This window comes from Pseudochaenichthys georgianus, chromosome 19 (assembly GCF_902827115.2).
Source record: "Pseudochaenichthys georgianus chromosome 19, fPseGeo1.2, whole genome shotgun sequence".
Lineage (NCBI taxonomy): Eukaryota > Metazoa > Chordata > Actinopteri > Perciformes > Channichthyidae > Pseudochaenichthys > Pseudochaenichthys georgianus.
The window spans coordinates 16,241,495-16,258,699 of NC_047521.1; the positions used below are offsets into that span (position 1 = coordinate 16,241,495).

The 17,205-nt window shown below is 38.5% G+C and overlaps 3 protein-coding genes across 5 annotated transcripts; 2 read left to right on the top strand and 1 right to left on the bottom strand.

The window, feature by feature from the left end:
* Positions 1–7,134: 7,134 nt before the first annotated feature.
* On the bottom strand, positions 7,135–10,179 carry fbxl15 (F-box and leucine-rich repeat protein 15). Of its 3 annotated transcripts, none has more exons than XM_034107532.1 (5): positions 10,037–10,179; positions 9,538–9,697; positions 8,517–9,019; positions 8,195–8,413; positions 7,135–8,049 (listed from the first exon to the last, which is right to left on the bottom strand). In XM_034107532.1, the coding sequence occupies exons 1-4, from the start codon at positions 10,060–10,062 to the stop codon at positions 8,224–8,226; spliced, it is 879 nt and encodes a 292-aa protein (XP_033963423.1). In that variant the 5' UTR covers positions 10,063–10,179; the 3' UTR covers positions 7,135–8,049; positions 8,195–8,223. The 3 variants fall into 3 exon arrangements, with proteins under 3 accessions (XP_033963423.1, XP_033963422.1, XP_033963421.1); XM_034107531.1 differs by having other exon boundaries at positions 9,538–9,700; XM_034107530.1 differs by lacking the exon at positions 10,037–10,179 and having other exon boundaries at positions 9,538–9,747.
* Positions 10,180–11,114: 935 nt separating this feature from the next.
* Positions 11,115–12,901, top strand: gpx9 (glutathione peroxidase 9). Its single transcript, XM_034106836.1, has 5 exons — positions 11,115–11,292; positions 11,407–11,500; positions 12,379–12,509; positions 12,607–12,737; positions 12,844–12,901. The coding sequence occupies exons 1-5, from the start codon at positions 11,161–11,163 to the stop codon at positions 12,899–12,901; spliced, it is 546 nt and encodes a 181-aa protein (XP_033962727.1). The 5' UTR covers positions 11,115–11,160.
* Positions 12,902–13,270: 369 nt separating this feature from the next.
* ndufb8 (NADH:ubiquinone oxidoreductase subunit B8) lies at positions 13,271–17,085 on the top strand. Its single transcript, XM_034106835.2, has 5 exons — positions 13,271–13,402; positions 13,629–13,755; positions 13,939–14,038; positions 14,840–14,995; positions 16,930–17,085. The coding sequence occupies exons 1-5, from the start codon at positions 13,312–13,314 to the stop codon at positions 17,020–17,022; spliced, it is 567 nt and encodes a 188-aa protein (XP_033962726.1). The 5' UTR covers positions 13,271–13,311; the 3' UTR covers positions 17,023–17,085.
* The last annotated feature ends 120 nt before the right edge of the window (positions 17,086–17,205 follow it).

Sequence of the window (17,205 nt, forward strand, 5' to 3'; positions counted from 1 at the left end):
AGGCCTTAATTAATCTTCCATGATCTGAAACTCTATACTCCAGGGACTCGAAAATACTCTGAAAAGGGTAAAGATATGAAAACTTAAGGTCATCTAATAACTACTGAATGAGCCATGACACAATGGACTGCAAAGAGGAATTATCAGCATTGAGCTTATGCAACAAATCATCAGGTTGGGAGGGGAAAATATGAGCTCTCACATGTCGACCTGAGCTAAATGAAACTGTCTTGTAGTACATCAACATGCTACATATGATTCTATGATGGGGAAGAAACTCTTCTTGAGCACAACACTGCCTGGGGAAGCTCCTGTCCCATGCTGATCCTCTCCCGGCTGCCTTTCTGCAAAGGGAACCTCTTTTTCAAAAAGGCCCAGTGAAGGCATATGAAGATTTTTTTTTTTAGGCAAAGGATGGGTCACAACTTCCCTCCCCTGCTCTACAGATGCTGGTTGGTTAATGAAGTAACAACAAATTGGGCCGCGGGCTAATTTGGAGTGGCGTTTCCTGGCCCATAGAGATGTGTTTCATTTTCTCTTATCAGTGATTCAGTCATGTGGATTTACGCATGGACGCCTCTGTCTTCCCCCGATCGCTGTGCTAATGGAAACTTCGTTAATGTCATTAATCTACAGGCTGAGACATGTACTAAACACATATTTTGCTGTTTGTTCTCCGTTTGTCAAATAGGAGCTTCCTCGTGTTCTGGACTGTGAAGCAGCTGAGAAGAAATGAGACAAAGGGGGCAACTTTTGTTTCAATTTTTTCAATATATAAGGTGAAATGCATCAAAACATGGCTTCAAACTATATCCCAAAATAATCATATTCACACATTCCCTCTATATTCTATGATGTGAAATGTGCCAGTAAGGAGCACAATGTCTCCAAGCACTGTGCAGTGAATTCAGAGTTCTCCCTATTTGTCCTTAATCAGATTTGAATCTCCATACAAAGTAAATGAGACAGCCTCCAGCATCTCTCAGTGTCCACTAAGCATAACAAGATGTGATCTGTGATTACGGCAGAACGCTGAACTCTGATCTCTGCTGGCTGGAGGACACAAGTTCAACACAGTTACTCACAATTTAGCAGCCCAGATCAGTCAGAGGGCAAAATGCTCCTGCCAGGACGGATCCTTGTCACGCTTATTGTATACAGTGGGGCAAACAAGTATTTAGTCAGCCACCAATTGTGCAAGTTCTCCCACTTAAAAAGATGAGAGAGGCCTGTAATTTTCATCCTAGGTACACTTCAACTATGAGAGACAGAATGGGGGGAAAGAATCCAGGAAATCATATTGTGGGATTTGTAAATTCCTCGGTAAAATAAGTATTTGGTCACCTACAAACAAACAAGATTTCTGGCTCTCACAGACCTGTAACTTCTTCTTTAAGAGCCTCCTCTGTCCTCCACTTGTTAACTGTATTAATGGCACCTGTTTGAACTCGTTATCAGTATAAAAGACACCTGTCCACAACCTCAAACAGTCACACTCCAAACTCCACTATGGCCAAGACCAAAGAGTAAAGGACACCAGAAACAAAATTGTAGACCTGCACCAGGCTGGGAAGACTGAATCTGCAATAGGTAAGCAGCTTGGTGTGAAGAAATCAACTGTGGGAGCAATTATTAGAAAATGGAAGACATACAAGACCACTGATAATCTCCCTCGATCTGGGGCTCCACGCAAGATCTCACCCCGTGGGGTCAAAATGATCACAAGAACGGTGAGCAAAAATCCCAGACCCACACGGGGGGACCTAGTCAATGACCTGCGAGAGCTGGGACCAAAGTAACAAAGGCTACCATCAGTAACACACTACGCCACCAGGGACTCAAATCCTGCAGTGCCAGACGTGTCCCCCTGCTTAAGCCAGTACATGTCCAGGCCCGTCTGAAGTTGGCTAGAGAGCATTTAGATGATCCAGAAGAGGATTGGGAGAATGTCATATGGTCAGATGAAACCAAAATAGAACTTTTTGGTAAAAACTCAACTAGACGTGTTTGGAGGAGAAAGAATGCTGAGTTGCATCCAAAGAACACCATACCTACTGTGAAACATGGGGGTGGAAACATCGTGCTTTGGGGCTGTTTTTCTGCAAAGGGACCAGGACGACTGATCCGTGTAAAGGAAAGAATGAATGGGGCCATGTATTGTGAGATTTTGAGTGACAACCTCCTTCCATCAGCAAGGGCATTGAAGATGAAACGTGGCTGGGTCTTTCAGCATGACAATGATCCCAAACACACCGCCCGGGCAACGAAGGAGTGGCTTCGTAAGAAGCATTTCAAGGTCCTGGAGTGGCCTAGCCAGTCTCCAGATCTCAACGCCATAGAAAATCTTTGGAGAGAGTTGAAAGTCCGTGTTGCCCAGCGATAGCCCCAAAACATCACTGCTCTAGAGGAGATCTGCATGGAGGAATGGGCCAAAATACCAGCAACAGTGTGTGAAAACCTTGTGAAGACTTACAGAAAACGTTTGACCTCTGTCATTGCCAACAAAGGGTATATAACAAAGTATTGATATGAACTTTTGTTATTGACCAAATACTTATTTTCCACCATAATTTGCAAATAAATTCTTTAAAAATCAGACAATGTGATTTTCTTTTTCTCATTTTGTCTCTCATAGTTGAGGTATACCTAGGATGAAAATGACAGGCCTCTCTCATCTTTTTAAGTGGGAAAACTTGCACAATTGGTGGCTGACTAAATACTTTTTTGCCCCACTGTACATATTCTCTATTGGGTAAATCAGTGTGTTTATATTGCAGGCAAATTGAGCGTATAGATACAGAAATGTGGCCTCTAAGTGTTGAGGATTGGGCTGGACTCGAGCCTGGGTGTCCGAAGGCTTGAAGTCAGAGTGTGACACTGGCGGGAGGAAGGTCACATCCTCAAAAGCTAAGAGTAAGTGGTGGAAACGTTTAAAGTGGTAACGGATTCATTGTTAAAAGTTCGAAGTGAATTATTAGCTTTTTAGAATGTACATTATTTTACTTAATTATTTACGGGATATCCCAAGATTGACCTCTAATACATCTGAATAAATTATACTATAATCACTTCACAGGCTTGATCTGTGATATTCCACAATATAATACTTTACTGTATTTAATAATGAGTCAATACAGGGGGGCTATTGTACAGGAAGTACAAGTTTTAACTTTGCAATGTATTGTAAGGTTACTTTAATCCCACAACAGCACACTGCTAAAGTTATCACTGTTCAATGCAGTCAATCTAAAGAAACTATATCACAGTGACTTGCTGTTATAAAAATGCAATTGTGCAGTCAAAGTTCCCAGTGATGATCTTCCCTTAGCCAATAGCATCCCACAGTGATTCTCAGACAGGGGGCGTGCAGTTACCAGTAAACTAAGCTCCAAAACCAAAATATACTCACTGAAAAAAGTGAACCGTTGACTTTAATTAAATGTATGTACCGTAATAGGTTCGTTGAAAGCAATAATATTAAGTTCAAACAAATGATTGCTTTTAACTAACCTACTATAGTTACTGTATGTGGAATCTGTTGACTAAATACATTTAATTAGAGTCAACATTTCATTTTGTTTTGTGTAGGATTAACAGTTACTCTTAACAAAAATAGCTGAAAATCCTCCCATCTTAAAAGCTGGACCATTGACATATTTGCTTGACAAATTAAACGATAATGAGGATTCCTTAAGGTTCTCTTGACCAACTAAACAATTCATTAACGGCTTCTGCATGAGAGAGATTGCCAACTGACAAAACTGTCCCAAAAAGAATTTGAGTAACTATTGTCAATCTCAAATTATGGAAAATATGTCAAATATCATGAGAACACAGAAATGTTTATTTTCCCAAATAAGAACTGGGCCAACACATTCTTCACCAAAGCATTGAATAGTTGTGAGTCACTGGATTCTATTCATTCATAAACTATGTGAGTAACCAGCCAGAGCTAGTTTACCGTGTGTTTCCTGTCCGGTGTGGGGCCAGTGGTAATTAGGAAGATGCTAATGGCTCTGAGTTACGAGTCCTCGAAAAGCTTCAAATGTCGCTTCAATTAGACAGCACCCTGAAGACGTCTTGTGTGGCAATGTCATTCACTCAGAGAACACAACTGCTCCTGCCCTGAATCACCACAGTGTTTTTTTCATTAAAGCCTCACATCCATGACACACATATGAACCTTGAAGAGGTAGATTGTTCTTGTGTTAATCAACAACTTCAAAATCTTCCTAAATTGAAACCAGGTTCTACATGTTTATTCATGCTGATGTTAAAACCCAACATTATTTCTTGCTTGGTTGATCGACATTTTGATGGCCACGCTCACAAAGCCACTGTAATGTTGTCATTAGTTATGCTTCTCTGGTGGCCAAAGGACCGATCCCTAAGTCGCAGGATCCAATAAGGTTGTGTATGAATGGTTGGAGGAGATAAACTACATCAAATAAATGAAAGAAAGACTCATGCACTGATGGAAGACGGGAGGTGAAGTCTGTTAATTAAAAATATGAAAATGAACAGAATCTCTGACACAGTTTTGGGCCCATCTGAAGCTACGGTAATTCTCTCTCCACCTTATATGAACTCCTTTTAATTAAGGAAAGGTGGCCTAAACTGATTAGTTTCTTTAACAGGATCTGTTTTTACACATTCTGGAGTTAAATTAATATAGATAACATTAATATAGATAACTTAAAAGTGTTGGATAATTCTTTATTATTCAGTTGGCTAATGAAAATTGCTCCCAAAAATTCATTAATTTCTTTGGTTTCCAACCTAAATTAGATAATATTTACAGTTTGCCTGAGGTAAAATTGACATTGAGGTCTCTTGTTTGACTGTGATGCTTTGTGACGGACGACAAATGGTAGTTGACCTGTACATATAAGGCCAATAGCTATTTTAAAGAAGGAAAACATGCTTTAGAAACACAATATTGCCATAATGCTGTTTTAATATTGATAAAAGAGAGGCAACCATATTTATTTGGAAACCAACTTCCCACAAATGTAAAAGTTGTAATTGTTTACAGTTTTATTTGCTAGCACAAAACATAATAGGTTCCACATAACATATTAATAATGCAGGGGAGGGAATTACTTTTATGAATGAAAATATAGAATCTAGCCCCTTTCCCACAGCCCTATCTAGGACACTTAAAACAGCCATTGCAGCTAATGTTATTGTACATTTCCCTACTCGTTGAAATCAAAATGTCTACCATGATAAATCTTTGTTTTGAAAAGGATTGCTATGTTTTTAATGTGAACCAGCCGCCACAACACACATGAGTGACTCTCACGATGCCTCTGCACTGCATCAGTAACTTATTCTGTCAGAGAGGACTTTAAAAGCAGCCAGAGATTAAACCCAGATTTATTCTTTGTTGTAATAAGTACAGTATATTACACGCTGCCGGGAGCTAAAACTGCATGCAGAATAAAAAAAAAGGACCAACTTCATTGTTGTGCCTGGGTATAAAATGATCAGTTGCTATTGATCAATAATTTAGACAAGTGCCAGATTATTGACAGGAAGACAAAATATGTAAGGCGGGCTATGTTTGAGAAATCCCCCCATACACTCAATCACTGGAACAGAAATTGCTCCACGGTATATAATAACGCAGCTATGTTTCTTTCCCCCCTGCAGATCAATGCTAATTGAGGTCCTATATGATGAATGGAGTCTGAAACGTTTTTAACCCGCTGACTGCTGAGCAGCAACAGGGCCAGCCACTGCACACTAAAGATGTTATTTATTCTAATTAATAAAGATGAAAGCCGTTATTTGTCTATTTCAAAAAGCCTATCTTACAGTAAATTGAAATTCTCCATGCATTATGCTACAAGGATAATATCCATCTTGCATCATGTATTATTTAAAAGAGGTCATGATGCTAACGACACTTAAGAATGAGAGGGAAAACTTGCTCATTTTTGTTTAAAAGAGTGTTTACTGCATGATATGCTGTAAGAAATGAAATTTCAAGACTGACTTTATAACTAATGACACTGTGATGTGTCTTCGGAGGCACAGCGGTACAATATGATGATGAGCACAGCTAACAGAAGGACGCTGGTCGATCCCTGAAGCCCTCCAAACACAACTCTCTGTTGGTGCAAACGCAGCTTTGTGGACAGCACGCAGCAGATGGGGTAAACCATGCCATCAAGTGGAAAATAGACCTGTTGTGCTGTCGCAGAGGAGAGTTACAATATATCGGCCAATCAGACCACCAGAGGAAACTGTACCATGGATTTTTAACAAGGGGAAGCATTCATTCTTATTGTGCATTCACTGCATCAGGTGTTAAACAATCGTAAAGCTGTTTATATTCACAATCCACCAAACATTAATTTTGAACACTTCTTCTTTAAATATTAGAAAAAGACATTCAAAGTATTTTTATACACAGGTGATACTGTGCTCGGACCTATTTAACATTGTAAACTACTACTTCTTGAATGTAGTAGTAATGTAATGTAATGTAGTGTGGAAGTCATGCAACCTCTCAAACAGAATTGAAATAGACACATTTCCTGACTCATTGCTGCCACCTTGTGTCACAACACAGATAAAGAGCCATCTTTAGCTCCACCACTGCAATGTTTTGACAGTAACCTCTTACACTTGGAATTAAAAGGAATTACAGGAGAAAGTTAAAAGTTATGGGCCATTTTTTTCTTCATTTTCATCTATTAAGAAAGCTCAAATTAAAAAAGTAGGACTAATTAGTCACTATTTTCTTGTTGAAAACACAAAATTATTGCTAAGAAAAACTAACTTTTTTGGTCTTTGAGAAACAACACTTACTTTTCTTACATGTGTTGAAAAGGGAGCCACAGTAACACCTCTCTTTATAAATGTGATTATATAATTCTATGTTTTATTTTATTTGTTACATGAAATCAGTAGAGTTGGTAGTTTTAAGCAACACAAGGCTCTGCCCGCGTGTTTCCTTAAAAAAAAGCTATTTGAAAAATTCTAAATTTGAAAACAAAAGAGAGCATTGGTTTTAGATTTGTTCTTTGAGGTGTTGGATTCGACATTATAGGAGAAACGGATGGCTTGTGCATCCAGATGTTACACTGAAAAAGATTTATATAGTAGTATATTGACAACAGTCCATTCTGATGATATTTTGGAATTTAATATTTCTTACATCCTCCAAGTGCCTTGTTAGGCAACAGCAATTTAGGTACTTTTTACAAAATACATTTCAAGTGTTAAACGGGAATGTTTCTTAATAAAAACCCATTCTTAATTAAAAGAAAATAAATGGGTTGATTAACGGTATGGTTCTAAGGGGTACTTCACCCGCATCACCACATTTTGAAAACATTTCTCTCACAAATCTCTGCATTTAGCCATGCAGATAGTTTTGGTGTTACTGAGAGCAACATAGTTTGCATTAGGAAACAATTAAAAAGGGTTCACAGAGAAGTCTGTGGATCGTTTCTGGAAGACACTAGACAGCACCACTAACAACATTGCATTTATATTCACTGTATTGTGGTAAAAGCAGAAGACTCAGTGGTGCAGATAATAAAAACCTGGACACATAACATCGTAAGTGAGAAAATGTTTTCTGCGTGATCTGGGTGAATTTATCCTTTAAACCGTCATAAACATGCAAAATGAAATGTTTAATTAAACTTAAACATTTGTAATGCTCTTAAATGAAACATAAAATAATTGTTTCTTACAATGTCATATGGTCAAAGTAAACTTTGGTTAAAAAAACAACAAAACAATTCACTTTACTATGGCTATATATGCTTCTCTATAAAGCCACATTATGAAAACACTAAATGAAAGTGCAGTGACATCTTTTGGACATGAGACATCAATTCTTAAAAGTACATGGCTTTCTTCAGTCTTTTCAAAGGTAGACTTATTTTCAGCTTCATCCTCAATATGCATCTTTGATCACATTCCACTGAGATTCTTTGTCCACATTATTTTTAAACTTGAGTGTAAAACATCTTGACGTTTCTTAGAACAACTCACGTGCACATGTGATGCAGCTGAGAGAGAAGATACCTGAAACAAGAAGGCAAATGCGATCACCACCAGTATCTGCTACAAATAGACTCGTTATAAATACATTGTGGGAGAGTTCTAACTCAGTCTTGGATATGAACATGTCACAAACTCATACAGTAGATATGCTGCTCATATTACCTACCTGTGTTGGACGGATAGATGGCCCTTTGCCTATATCTGGAGATTGATAAAGGGAGCAAACCCCAGCACATCCTGAAGAAGCACCAGAGCCCTCTGTAGGGGCGGCTCAACATCTATCACTACATTGCGCTTCCGTAGAGGGTCCAGGCTGGACTCTGTCACATTGTGACAGTGATTCACCTTCAGGGACTGCAGCTTCGGGCAGTACTCGGCAAGAGTCCTGTGAGCACAGCATGCAGAGGATCAAGAGAGGTGGTGCATGTAACAGTGTGGGCAGGGATGGCACAAATCTGGATTACACTTGAAAATAAGAGATGATATACCTGATGGACTGGTTCCTGACCCGCAGGCAGCCTGTCAGGTCCAGCTGCTCCAGGCCCCTGCAGTTTTTGGCCACCTCCTCCACCGACTCGTCAGTGACATTGGCGTTGACTGCCAGGGATAAAGACCTCAACTTCAAGCACTTCTTGGCCATGTAGCAGATGGCGTCGTCCTTGAGCTGGCGGCAGGCCGTGATGTTGATCGACTGCAGACCCCCGCAGTGGTCCGCCAGGCTGCGCAGCGACAGGCTGTCCACCCACTCGCAGTGCGCCAGGCCGAGGTGCTGGAGGTGCATGCAGCTCAAGGACACAGCCACCAGGGAGTGACGGGTGAGACCAACACAGCTGCTCATGTCCACTCTCTGTAGGTGCTGGTTCTGGCCGATAACTGGCAGCAGCTCCTTGTCTGTCACCCATTCAGAACAACTGGAAAGACACAGGCTGTGGAGGACTTTGTTGTCCTTTAACATGGAGCAAAACGCTTCCTTGGGAACTGATGGTCCAATCTGAAAACATCCCAACAGAGCATTGGTGGAAGAAGTTTTCACATATTTTACTTATAATATACAATAGCATAACTGCTAATACCACAGTGTAGAAATACTCTGAGGTAAAATCCCTGCTTTCAAAACTCTTAGTTAAGTAGAAGTACAAAAGCATCAGCAACAACATATACTTAAAAGTACCAAAAGTACTGACCACGCAGAACTGCAGAAGAACTTTATACATTGTATTTCCAGAATATACTTATTTATTATTATATATTATTTTGTTCATCCAGTTTTAAAGTTTGAGAGTTTAATTACTTGATATACTGCCCTGTAGCTTAAAATGTAATAATATATCTGAATACATTAGTGGATTTTTTTTGTGTGTATTAATATTTTTAATATGTAAAAGAATAAGTAAAGTTGTAAACAAAACTTAAGTAAAATTTACAATTTCTGCTTCCCATTATGTATAGAATTAGACTTCCACAACATGCTCCTCAATGTATATTTACTGTAAAACTATCAGGACTTACCGAGGACAGATCAAAAGTCCTGCAGTTGGTCAGATACACCTGGATGAGGCTGTGGAACTGCCTGCTCACCCTCTGCAGGCTCACAAGGTGTTGCAGAGGCAGAAAGCATAAAATATGTGGAACAAGAACATCCTCCCAGGGCAAGTCCAAAATATGGCATCTGCTGAAGAAATGCAAACCTTGCTTTACAGCTGAACTTTGACACTGCATGCAACGCTCACAACACTCATATTAACCACACATAAATGTTAATAAACGTGTACTAAATTAAGAATAATTACAATAAAATAATATCGCAATAAGTAATGTTAAATCATCCTTGTCACGGTTATTTATAATTAAAGCATGCTGCCAAAAATAGGTAAATGAGAGCAACAGCCAGCTATGGTACATCCCTGTGGTTGTTGTCGCTATCACTGTTAGCTGAGAGGCTAGCTTGCCGGGGCTACCAATCCAGCTGCTTTTTAAACACACAACTCTCTTTTTAAAAGACACTTACGTTTGCATCTGAGCTTCTTCATCCATTCTGAGTCACCAGTGCTATACAGAGTTTGTGATCAGTTGTTGTTCTTCACATAGATGCCAAAATAACGTATTTTCATTTAGCATCTTGAAAGCGTTTGAGGTGTAGCCCAAACCCAATGCTGCATTCAGGGGCTGTCGGAATACTTTACTTTAGGATAGTAATGACCCAAAATCTTTCCAAAAACCTTGTTGTGATACTAACAAAGGAAGTATTAAAGGAAGATGAAAGCCAGGATTTGATATTAAAGAATGATACAACCGCACATATATGTTGTTATCGCTCCATAACCAATAAGTAATGCAAAGTAGTCACATTTTACGCCACCACACTTGTTAACTAAAACACCAACTGCCATCATAATTTTAAAGAGTACATGTTTGGTCATTTACAAATACAAGTATTTGTATTAAATGTCAGAGAACTGGTATTTAGATTACTTAGATCCAATATAGTCATGGATTTAAGCGTCTACGATAAACATAAACGCAGCAGTTGCTTTAATTTCCGGGTTTACATCAATGGTCATGTTAAAGTAATTAACATATTTGCTATTGATACAAATACATGTTTCATGGATACCTCCTAGAATCATAAATGTTTGGTCAAGTTGATTGTAAGGAACTCCTTTATTTACGAAACAACATAAGCAGCTTATTATTCTAAATAACTGCTTACAAATCTTAGGAAGAATTAAACACATAAATACACTGCAGTTTTCTCTTTGCAGCAATTTTAGTTATAATAAAGCTGCACAACAAATGAAAATATAAATGTACGAACAGCCCAATCGTACTCTTAATGTTGAACTTTTTTTCTGTAAGTGTCAGTTCTAAAGAGAAAAGGATGTTGCCAAAATCATATATTTGTAATTTGTAACTTCCCAAGGCCAATTAGCTGTCACCACATTATCAGCCTCTTTTCCTGGGACACGTATGCTGAACAGCTCACCTCTGCCCAGGAGAACAATGAAGTCAGTCATGCTGAACAATTGCTGACCCATGAGTTATGTTTCAGTGAATGAGATGAGCCAACAGGACAGCCGGGTGAATACTCACTCTTGACTGACTACAATCCCATATACAAGCTAAAGTACGAGCATGGAGAATAAATCAATCTATGATTTCTCTGTGGAGACCCTGGATGGACAGCAGGTTCCGCTCAGTAACTACAGGGGTAAAGTGCTTCTCGTCATCAATGTTGCTACCTTCTGAGGGTCAACAATAGAGGAGGTAATATTCTTCAAGAGCTCTGATTGATTACACGCAGATCACAACATCTCATAACACATAACCTGTGCACTCATTTGTATCAATGGCCTCTGATTTGGTGTCCTTTTCCCTTAGTACCACCGACTGAATGCACTGATGGAAATGTATGGCGACCTTAACTTTACTGTACTGGCATTCCCCAGCAACCAGTTCGGCCTTCAGTCACCTGGTGAGTACACTGAAGCTTTTGAAAAGAGTCAGAAATAACAGATTTTTTAACTGGTATATTATACTGTATCAACAGGAATGAGGTACTCTTTTTTAACTTTGTACATTTACCCAACTGCCATATAGTTTTAACGGAAATGTCGTCACGCATATAATACTTAAAGATGTCCATTTCATGTTACTATAAATACTACTCGCTCACTTTTATTTTAACAGTATTTTTACCTTGATTAATTTCATTTCAATTGTAAAGCACTTACGCATCACTGTACCCTGTATACCAAGGCGGTTTTGCCATCACTTACTGTACGGAGGCTCAGTCACTGGTACTTTTTCATTTACAAAGCCATGTTGGACAAACTACCATCTTATATCTGCTCTCTGATCTCTCTGCAAATTGAAAGTACTTATTGCCTGAGATCGCATGCTGTGGTTTTATTAAATGTGCCAAGTGCTAGGACTGTCGGGAAGAAAGCTTTTAGATGTGCAGCTCCACTAACATGGAACAGTCTGCAAAAAGAATGGAAAATTACCAAGCTATACCACTACATGTTTTTAAAGCTCGGTTGGATGCTACAAAATCAGATGCTGTTGGTACCTGTACATGTGGTTAAATATGTAAATTGTAATCCTTGTACATTTTGCTGTATGATGTCCTTTTGTTGTTCTGTTGTTTATGTTTTTATGTCTTCTTGTGGAACCTACTGCTGCAGGTCTCCCTTGAAAAAGAGATCATTGATCTCAATGGGATTTTACCTGGATAAATAAAGGTTTTGAATTGAATTGAATTTATACACGTTATACAAGTTCTTTGACACAAAGTTGTGAATAAACACTTGGTTTTCATTTGTAATAACGTGTTGTACTTTGGTTTTTCAGAGGTCAATCATGAAACCCTCAACGTTCTTAAGTACGTGAGACCTGGTGGGGTGTTTGTGCCAAGGTTCCCTGTCTTTGGAAAGGTTGAGGTGAATGGGATAAATGAAGAGCCTCTTTTCACCTATCTAAAGGTAGGCTATGTGTTTTACAAAGATTCTGAATACGTTTAGCTGATGACACTTAAGTTAAACCGTATATATTTACATACACTATTCCTTTTCTTCACAGGAATCGTTGCTATATGTAAACCCTGTTATTGGAGATTTGAAAAAATTATACTGGTCCCCAATACAAGTCAATGATATACGGTGGAATTTTGAAAAATTCCTAATTACCGCAGATGGATTGCCCTTCAAAAGGTAAAGCTATAGGTCATAGACAGTGAGTAAGAAACCCAATCAGCCCTTCATTAGGCTAGACAATAGATAACTATAATAATGTCACTAATGTTTTCCTTTACTGCAGGTATGAACTTCATTGCCCCATTGAGAATGTGGAGAAGGACATAGCAGAACTTCTCTGATTGATTTTCTTCAATTTGTCACTGGCGGCAGAGTGACGATCCCCCAGTAAATGCATTCTTGCACCTGAGCTGGATCTGATGGGAAGAGGAACGAGGGATCAGGCCTTCAGTGCATTCACTCTGAGAACAAGTTCCCTTCAGCCGCTGGAGGAGTTTTCATGTCACTGTCACACTTTGCTCTAATATGATGGTGCCTGCCACTCACACATATATAAGATGAATAAAATACTATCAAATACATATTCTAGTAGTTCCTTAAGTTGTCACTTGTGATATTAATATATTGTTGCCAGGTTAAAGAGATGAATGATTAGCTGTTTAGTATGTATTGAAATTGTTCCATGTGCCGATCCGTACTTCAATTTAGCGCATGCGTACTTCTGTCTGTCAGACAGCAGCAGTCCGTAAACATGGCTGGTGTTGGTTTCCGACGTTGGGCACAGGCTCTCTCCAGGGGGAAAGGTTCTGGCCTTTCAGCCCTTTTGCCGGGATGTAGAGCAGGTCAGTAGTGTCACAGACTTCGGTCAAACTGTAAACAGCAAATGTAACTGTAAACAGGATAAAGCCTTGAATCAACGTAACCTTGACATGCTAACGTTAGCCTAGGCTAGCTGTGCGGCTACCGATATTCTCAGCACAATGATTGTTGTTTCTTGATTCTTATTAGCTTGCGAACTCCTTTTACTTCGACTTGGTTTATTCACATATGTAATCGTCTGTGTTTTAGCCTCTGGTGGTTCAAAGGCTGATCTACCTAGTTCCTACCCGTTGACCCCCGAAGCGAAGGCTGCTGCTGCAAAGAAGTACAATATGAGGGTGGAGGACTATAAACCACATACCGACCAAGGCGAGGGGTAAGCTTTATTTTAAGAGCCATGCATGGAAGTTCAAAAGTGTTGTCTTTCTGCGGTATTGAAAAGTATTGTTCAGCTCATCCATTGTTCTGTGTACGGTACCAACCATTTCCAATGCCTAATTCGCCAGCAACAAAGCAATTAAGTGTGTGGGTTGACGAACTGCCATCTTTGCTTTTGTAGCTATGGTGATTATCCAAAGCTACCAGATACATCTCAGCAGGAGAGGGACCCCTGGTACCAGTGGGACCACCCTGACCTGAGGAGGAACTGGGGAGAGCCGGTAAGAGACTGATGACATTATTGCCTTCAGATACGACATAAAACTACTTGTATAACAGACTACAAGTTATTAGAAATGGCCAAACCTAATATGCAACATATGTTGTTTATATGTAATAATTAACATGTTTCACTTATCAAAACAAACATCACAATTGTGAACCTTTGCTTGAGTAATTAACTCAATCAGTAGTTTCTGAGTGCTGTCATAAGTAAAGTGTGATGCTGCCACTGTTTGTAATCTCATGTTGCTTCTGTAAATGTGCCCCAGAAATGCAAAAATATATGTTAGCTGTTACTTTGAAATCTTTTTCCAAAGTATATATTGTGGTGACCTGCAGGAGTAACACACTCAAATTAAATAATACATAATATACACCACACAATCTCATACTATCAATGTACTCTAAAATGATACATTTTATAAACCAAGGAAATGGTTCCTACATGAATTGTTTACAAACTAAATATCCCTATTAATAATGCATAATTGTATGTATTGTGCATTGCTGCTGCCCTTAAGAGACTAAATACCTGCATAATATTGTATAATTTCTGAAGAAGGTACATGCATATTTGGTCTTTACTCTGTGAAAACACTATTGTAACTTTATATTTTGACAGTTCTAGAAATAATCAAATAAAAACATGTTTCCGTGCAGTTTATCATTCAATCATTCATCTGTTTAGACACAATCACTTTTGGTTGTTGTCAGATCAGCTTGATTGTACAGAGGCACTACACCCTTTTACAGTTTGAGATTGCTCTTTTGAGAACTGATTGTTCTCTGTCTATTTTTAGATGCATTGGGATTTCGACATGTACATCAGGAACCGTGTGGATACGTCTCCCAGCACTTTGTCCTGGTCCTCCATGTGCAAACAGCTGTTTGGTTTCCTCGGGTTCATGCTGTTCATGTTCTACCTTGGGGAGAAATATCCATCTTACCAGCCTGTTGTAAGTAAATTCTGTTGCTGTGATTTGTTTTTGTACTAGATACTGTGAATTGTCTATTAATCAATACTTTAAAAGTAATAATAATAATACATTTTAATTATCAAGCGCTATATCAGGTGCTCAAAGATGCTTTACGGAGAAAAAAATTAGATAAAAAGTCTAATTTAAAATCGAGCCGTAAAACAACATTTTAAAAGTGAGAAGATTCCTGGCTTTAGCTCACCACTCGCTCTTATTTAATATTTTTTCTTTCACTTTGTTACGTAACCACCTGATGTTTTACGCTTCCCAATCCAAAGTTTCAATTAACAGATGCAGTTTAAACGTATAACAAGTATATAACTAACTCAAATTGCTTTCCTGTTTAAATTATCTGACATATACTGTAAATTAAAAACAACTGTTACTTAGTCCATCTTGTGTTAGATGTGTATATATACTTATTATTCCATTATGCATTTAAGGGTTATAAACCATAACCTAACCATTTTGCTGTCCTATTTCACGTCAGCTTGGGTTGACTACCAAAACATATTTTTATATATATATATCAGAGTTCCCGTTAGAATAGTTTTTCGCCGGTCAACATGTCCGTTAAAGTTTAAATCTTCCGGAAAAAATTAGAAAAGTGCCGGTCAAAGGTCTTCTTTGTTATTTATTGAGCTTTAAAACAAATTGATATGATTTAATATTAAACTAATTATAGTAGATTAACTACATTATTCAAAAGTGTACAGTAACTACAATAACACGGGAATAATAAACGGAGCGCTCTCTCCCTCTCCTGACAGCCCGTCAGTATCATGCAGCTCGCGGATCCAGTAATGAGTGACCCGACAGTAAAACTAAATGTATCTATAACTAGTTACGGTATTTTGAGAGGTAATTAAAATAGCTACGTGTGATATTCTAACCTGAAGTGTGTGTTTTGTCCGCTCACCGCTGATCATGCAGAGCTGCGTGTCGACTCGTCAGCAGCAGCTGATCTCTCTCTCCCGTCAGATTAGACTTCACTCGCGTTTATGTCCATATCGATCAGATCTAGCTAGTTCTAGCTAATGATATGACTACCTGCTTATTAAAAGACACCTAAACAACAAGTGTCGCTATGCAACTGGGTGAGGCCACAAATGCAGCATTATGCATTTGTTTACATGCCCACCGGAACCCCGAGGCATTACCAACAGATCAACGCACAATCAACCCATACAGGGCATATCTTTCTCCACATTAAGTGTTAGACATTAGAATTGACTATTCTTGTCTGTCACATACTCTTCTCGTCTGTCACATAAGTGGTGCAAGTTGCAACTGATGTGGTATTGCACTAAACGGAAATTATTTTTGAACGGACACTTTGACCGGAGAGATTTTGATTTGCCGGTCTTCAGCATATTTTACCGGTCGTAGTCCGGTAATTACCGGCTAACGGGAACTCTGATATATATATATATATGATTTGATTATTTTGTCCACTTGCTTTTAGACAAACACACAGCACAATTGTTGGGTACACTACATACCACGTTGTCCATCTAAGTAATAGCTCACTATAGCTAACTTTCTGGTAATTTAGTATATGTAAAATAAAATTAATAAAGTTTTTCAGTTCAAAAGAACAATGCACAGTATGATTGTTTGAAACTAAGAAACTAACTTGTGGATATTCATTCAAATAAAGGGCCCCGTTTACTGTATATACTCTTTCCTGGCTACTTCCATTCTCTGTTTTGCTGTTACTCCATTTCACGCACAATAATACTTTTAATCAATGTGAACTAAACTGTTTGAGGATAATGAAAAATGTAATAGTAATTGTCTAGCAGTGTTAATGTGTAAATGTATCTTCTTCTCAGTGCTGTGTCACCTGTAGGTGAGTGTTCCTTATCCAAAAACGTACACAACATGTACTAAAGCATTTGTCTCTCTTCCAGGCACCAAAACAGTATCCCTATAACAACCTGTACTTGGAGAACGGAGGAGATCCGGAAAAACAACCAGAGGAAGTCGTAAATTATAAAATATAATGACTGGATGAGTCTAACTGTGTATATATATCTCTGTCAAGAATAAAAACTCCTATGAAGTTACATTCCTCTTTGTGTTGTTTTTTTGTGTATAGATTAGATTACTTTATTGTCATTACAAAATGCAAGCACAGTGTAACGAAATAGATGGCAACTAGTTCAACAATCAAACGATTTAACCTT

What these genes read in the sequence shown, in the direction of transcription:
- fbxl15 (XM_034107530.1), bottom strand. Translation starts at nt 9,747, where the DNA reads ATGCAGTGTCAAAGTTCAGCTGTAAAGCAAGGTTTGCATTTCTTCAGC. An exon ending in GGACTTTTGATCTGTCCTCG is followed by an intron (nt 9,020 to 9,537) that starts GTAAGTCCTGAT and finishes GGATGTTTTCAG; the next exon opens with ATTGGACCATCAGTTCCCAA. An exon ending in GTCAGGAACCAGTCCATCAG is followed by an intron (nt 8,414 to 8,516) that starts GTATATCATCTC and finishes CTGTGCTCACAG; the next exon opens with GACTCTTGCCGAGTACTGCC.
- ndufb8 (XM_034106835.2), top strand. Translation starts at nt 13,312, where the DNA reads ATGGCTGGTGTTGGTTTCCGACGTTGGGCACAGGCTCTCTCCAGGGGG. An exon ending in GGAGGAACTGGGGAGAGCCG is followed by an intron (nt 14,039 to 14,839) that starts GTAAGAGACTGA and finishes GTCTATTTTTAG; the next exon opens with ATGCATTGGGATTTCGACAT. An exon ending in ATCCATCTTACCAGCCTGTT is followed by an intron (nt 14,996 to 16,929) that starts GTAAGTAAATTC and finishes TCTCTCTTCCAG; the next exon opens with GCACCAAAACAGTATCCCTA.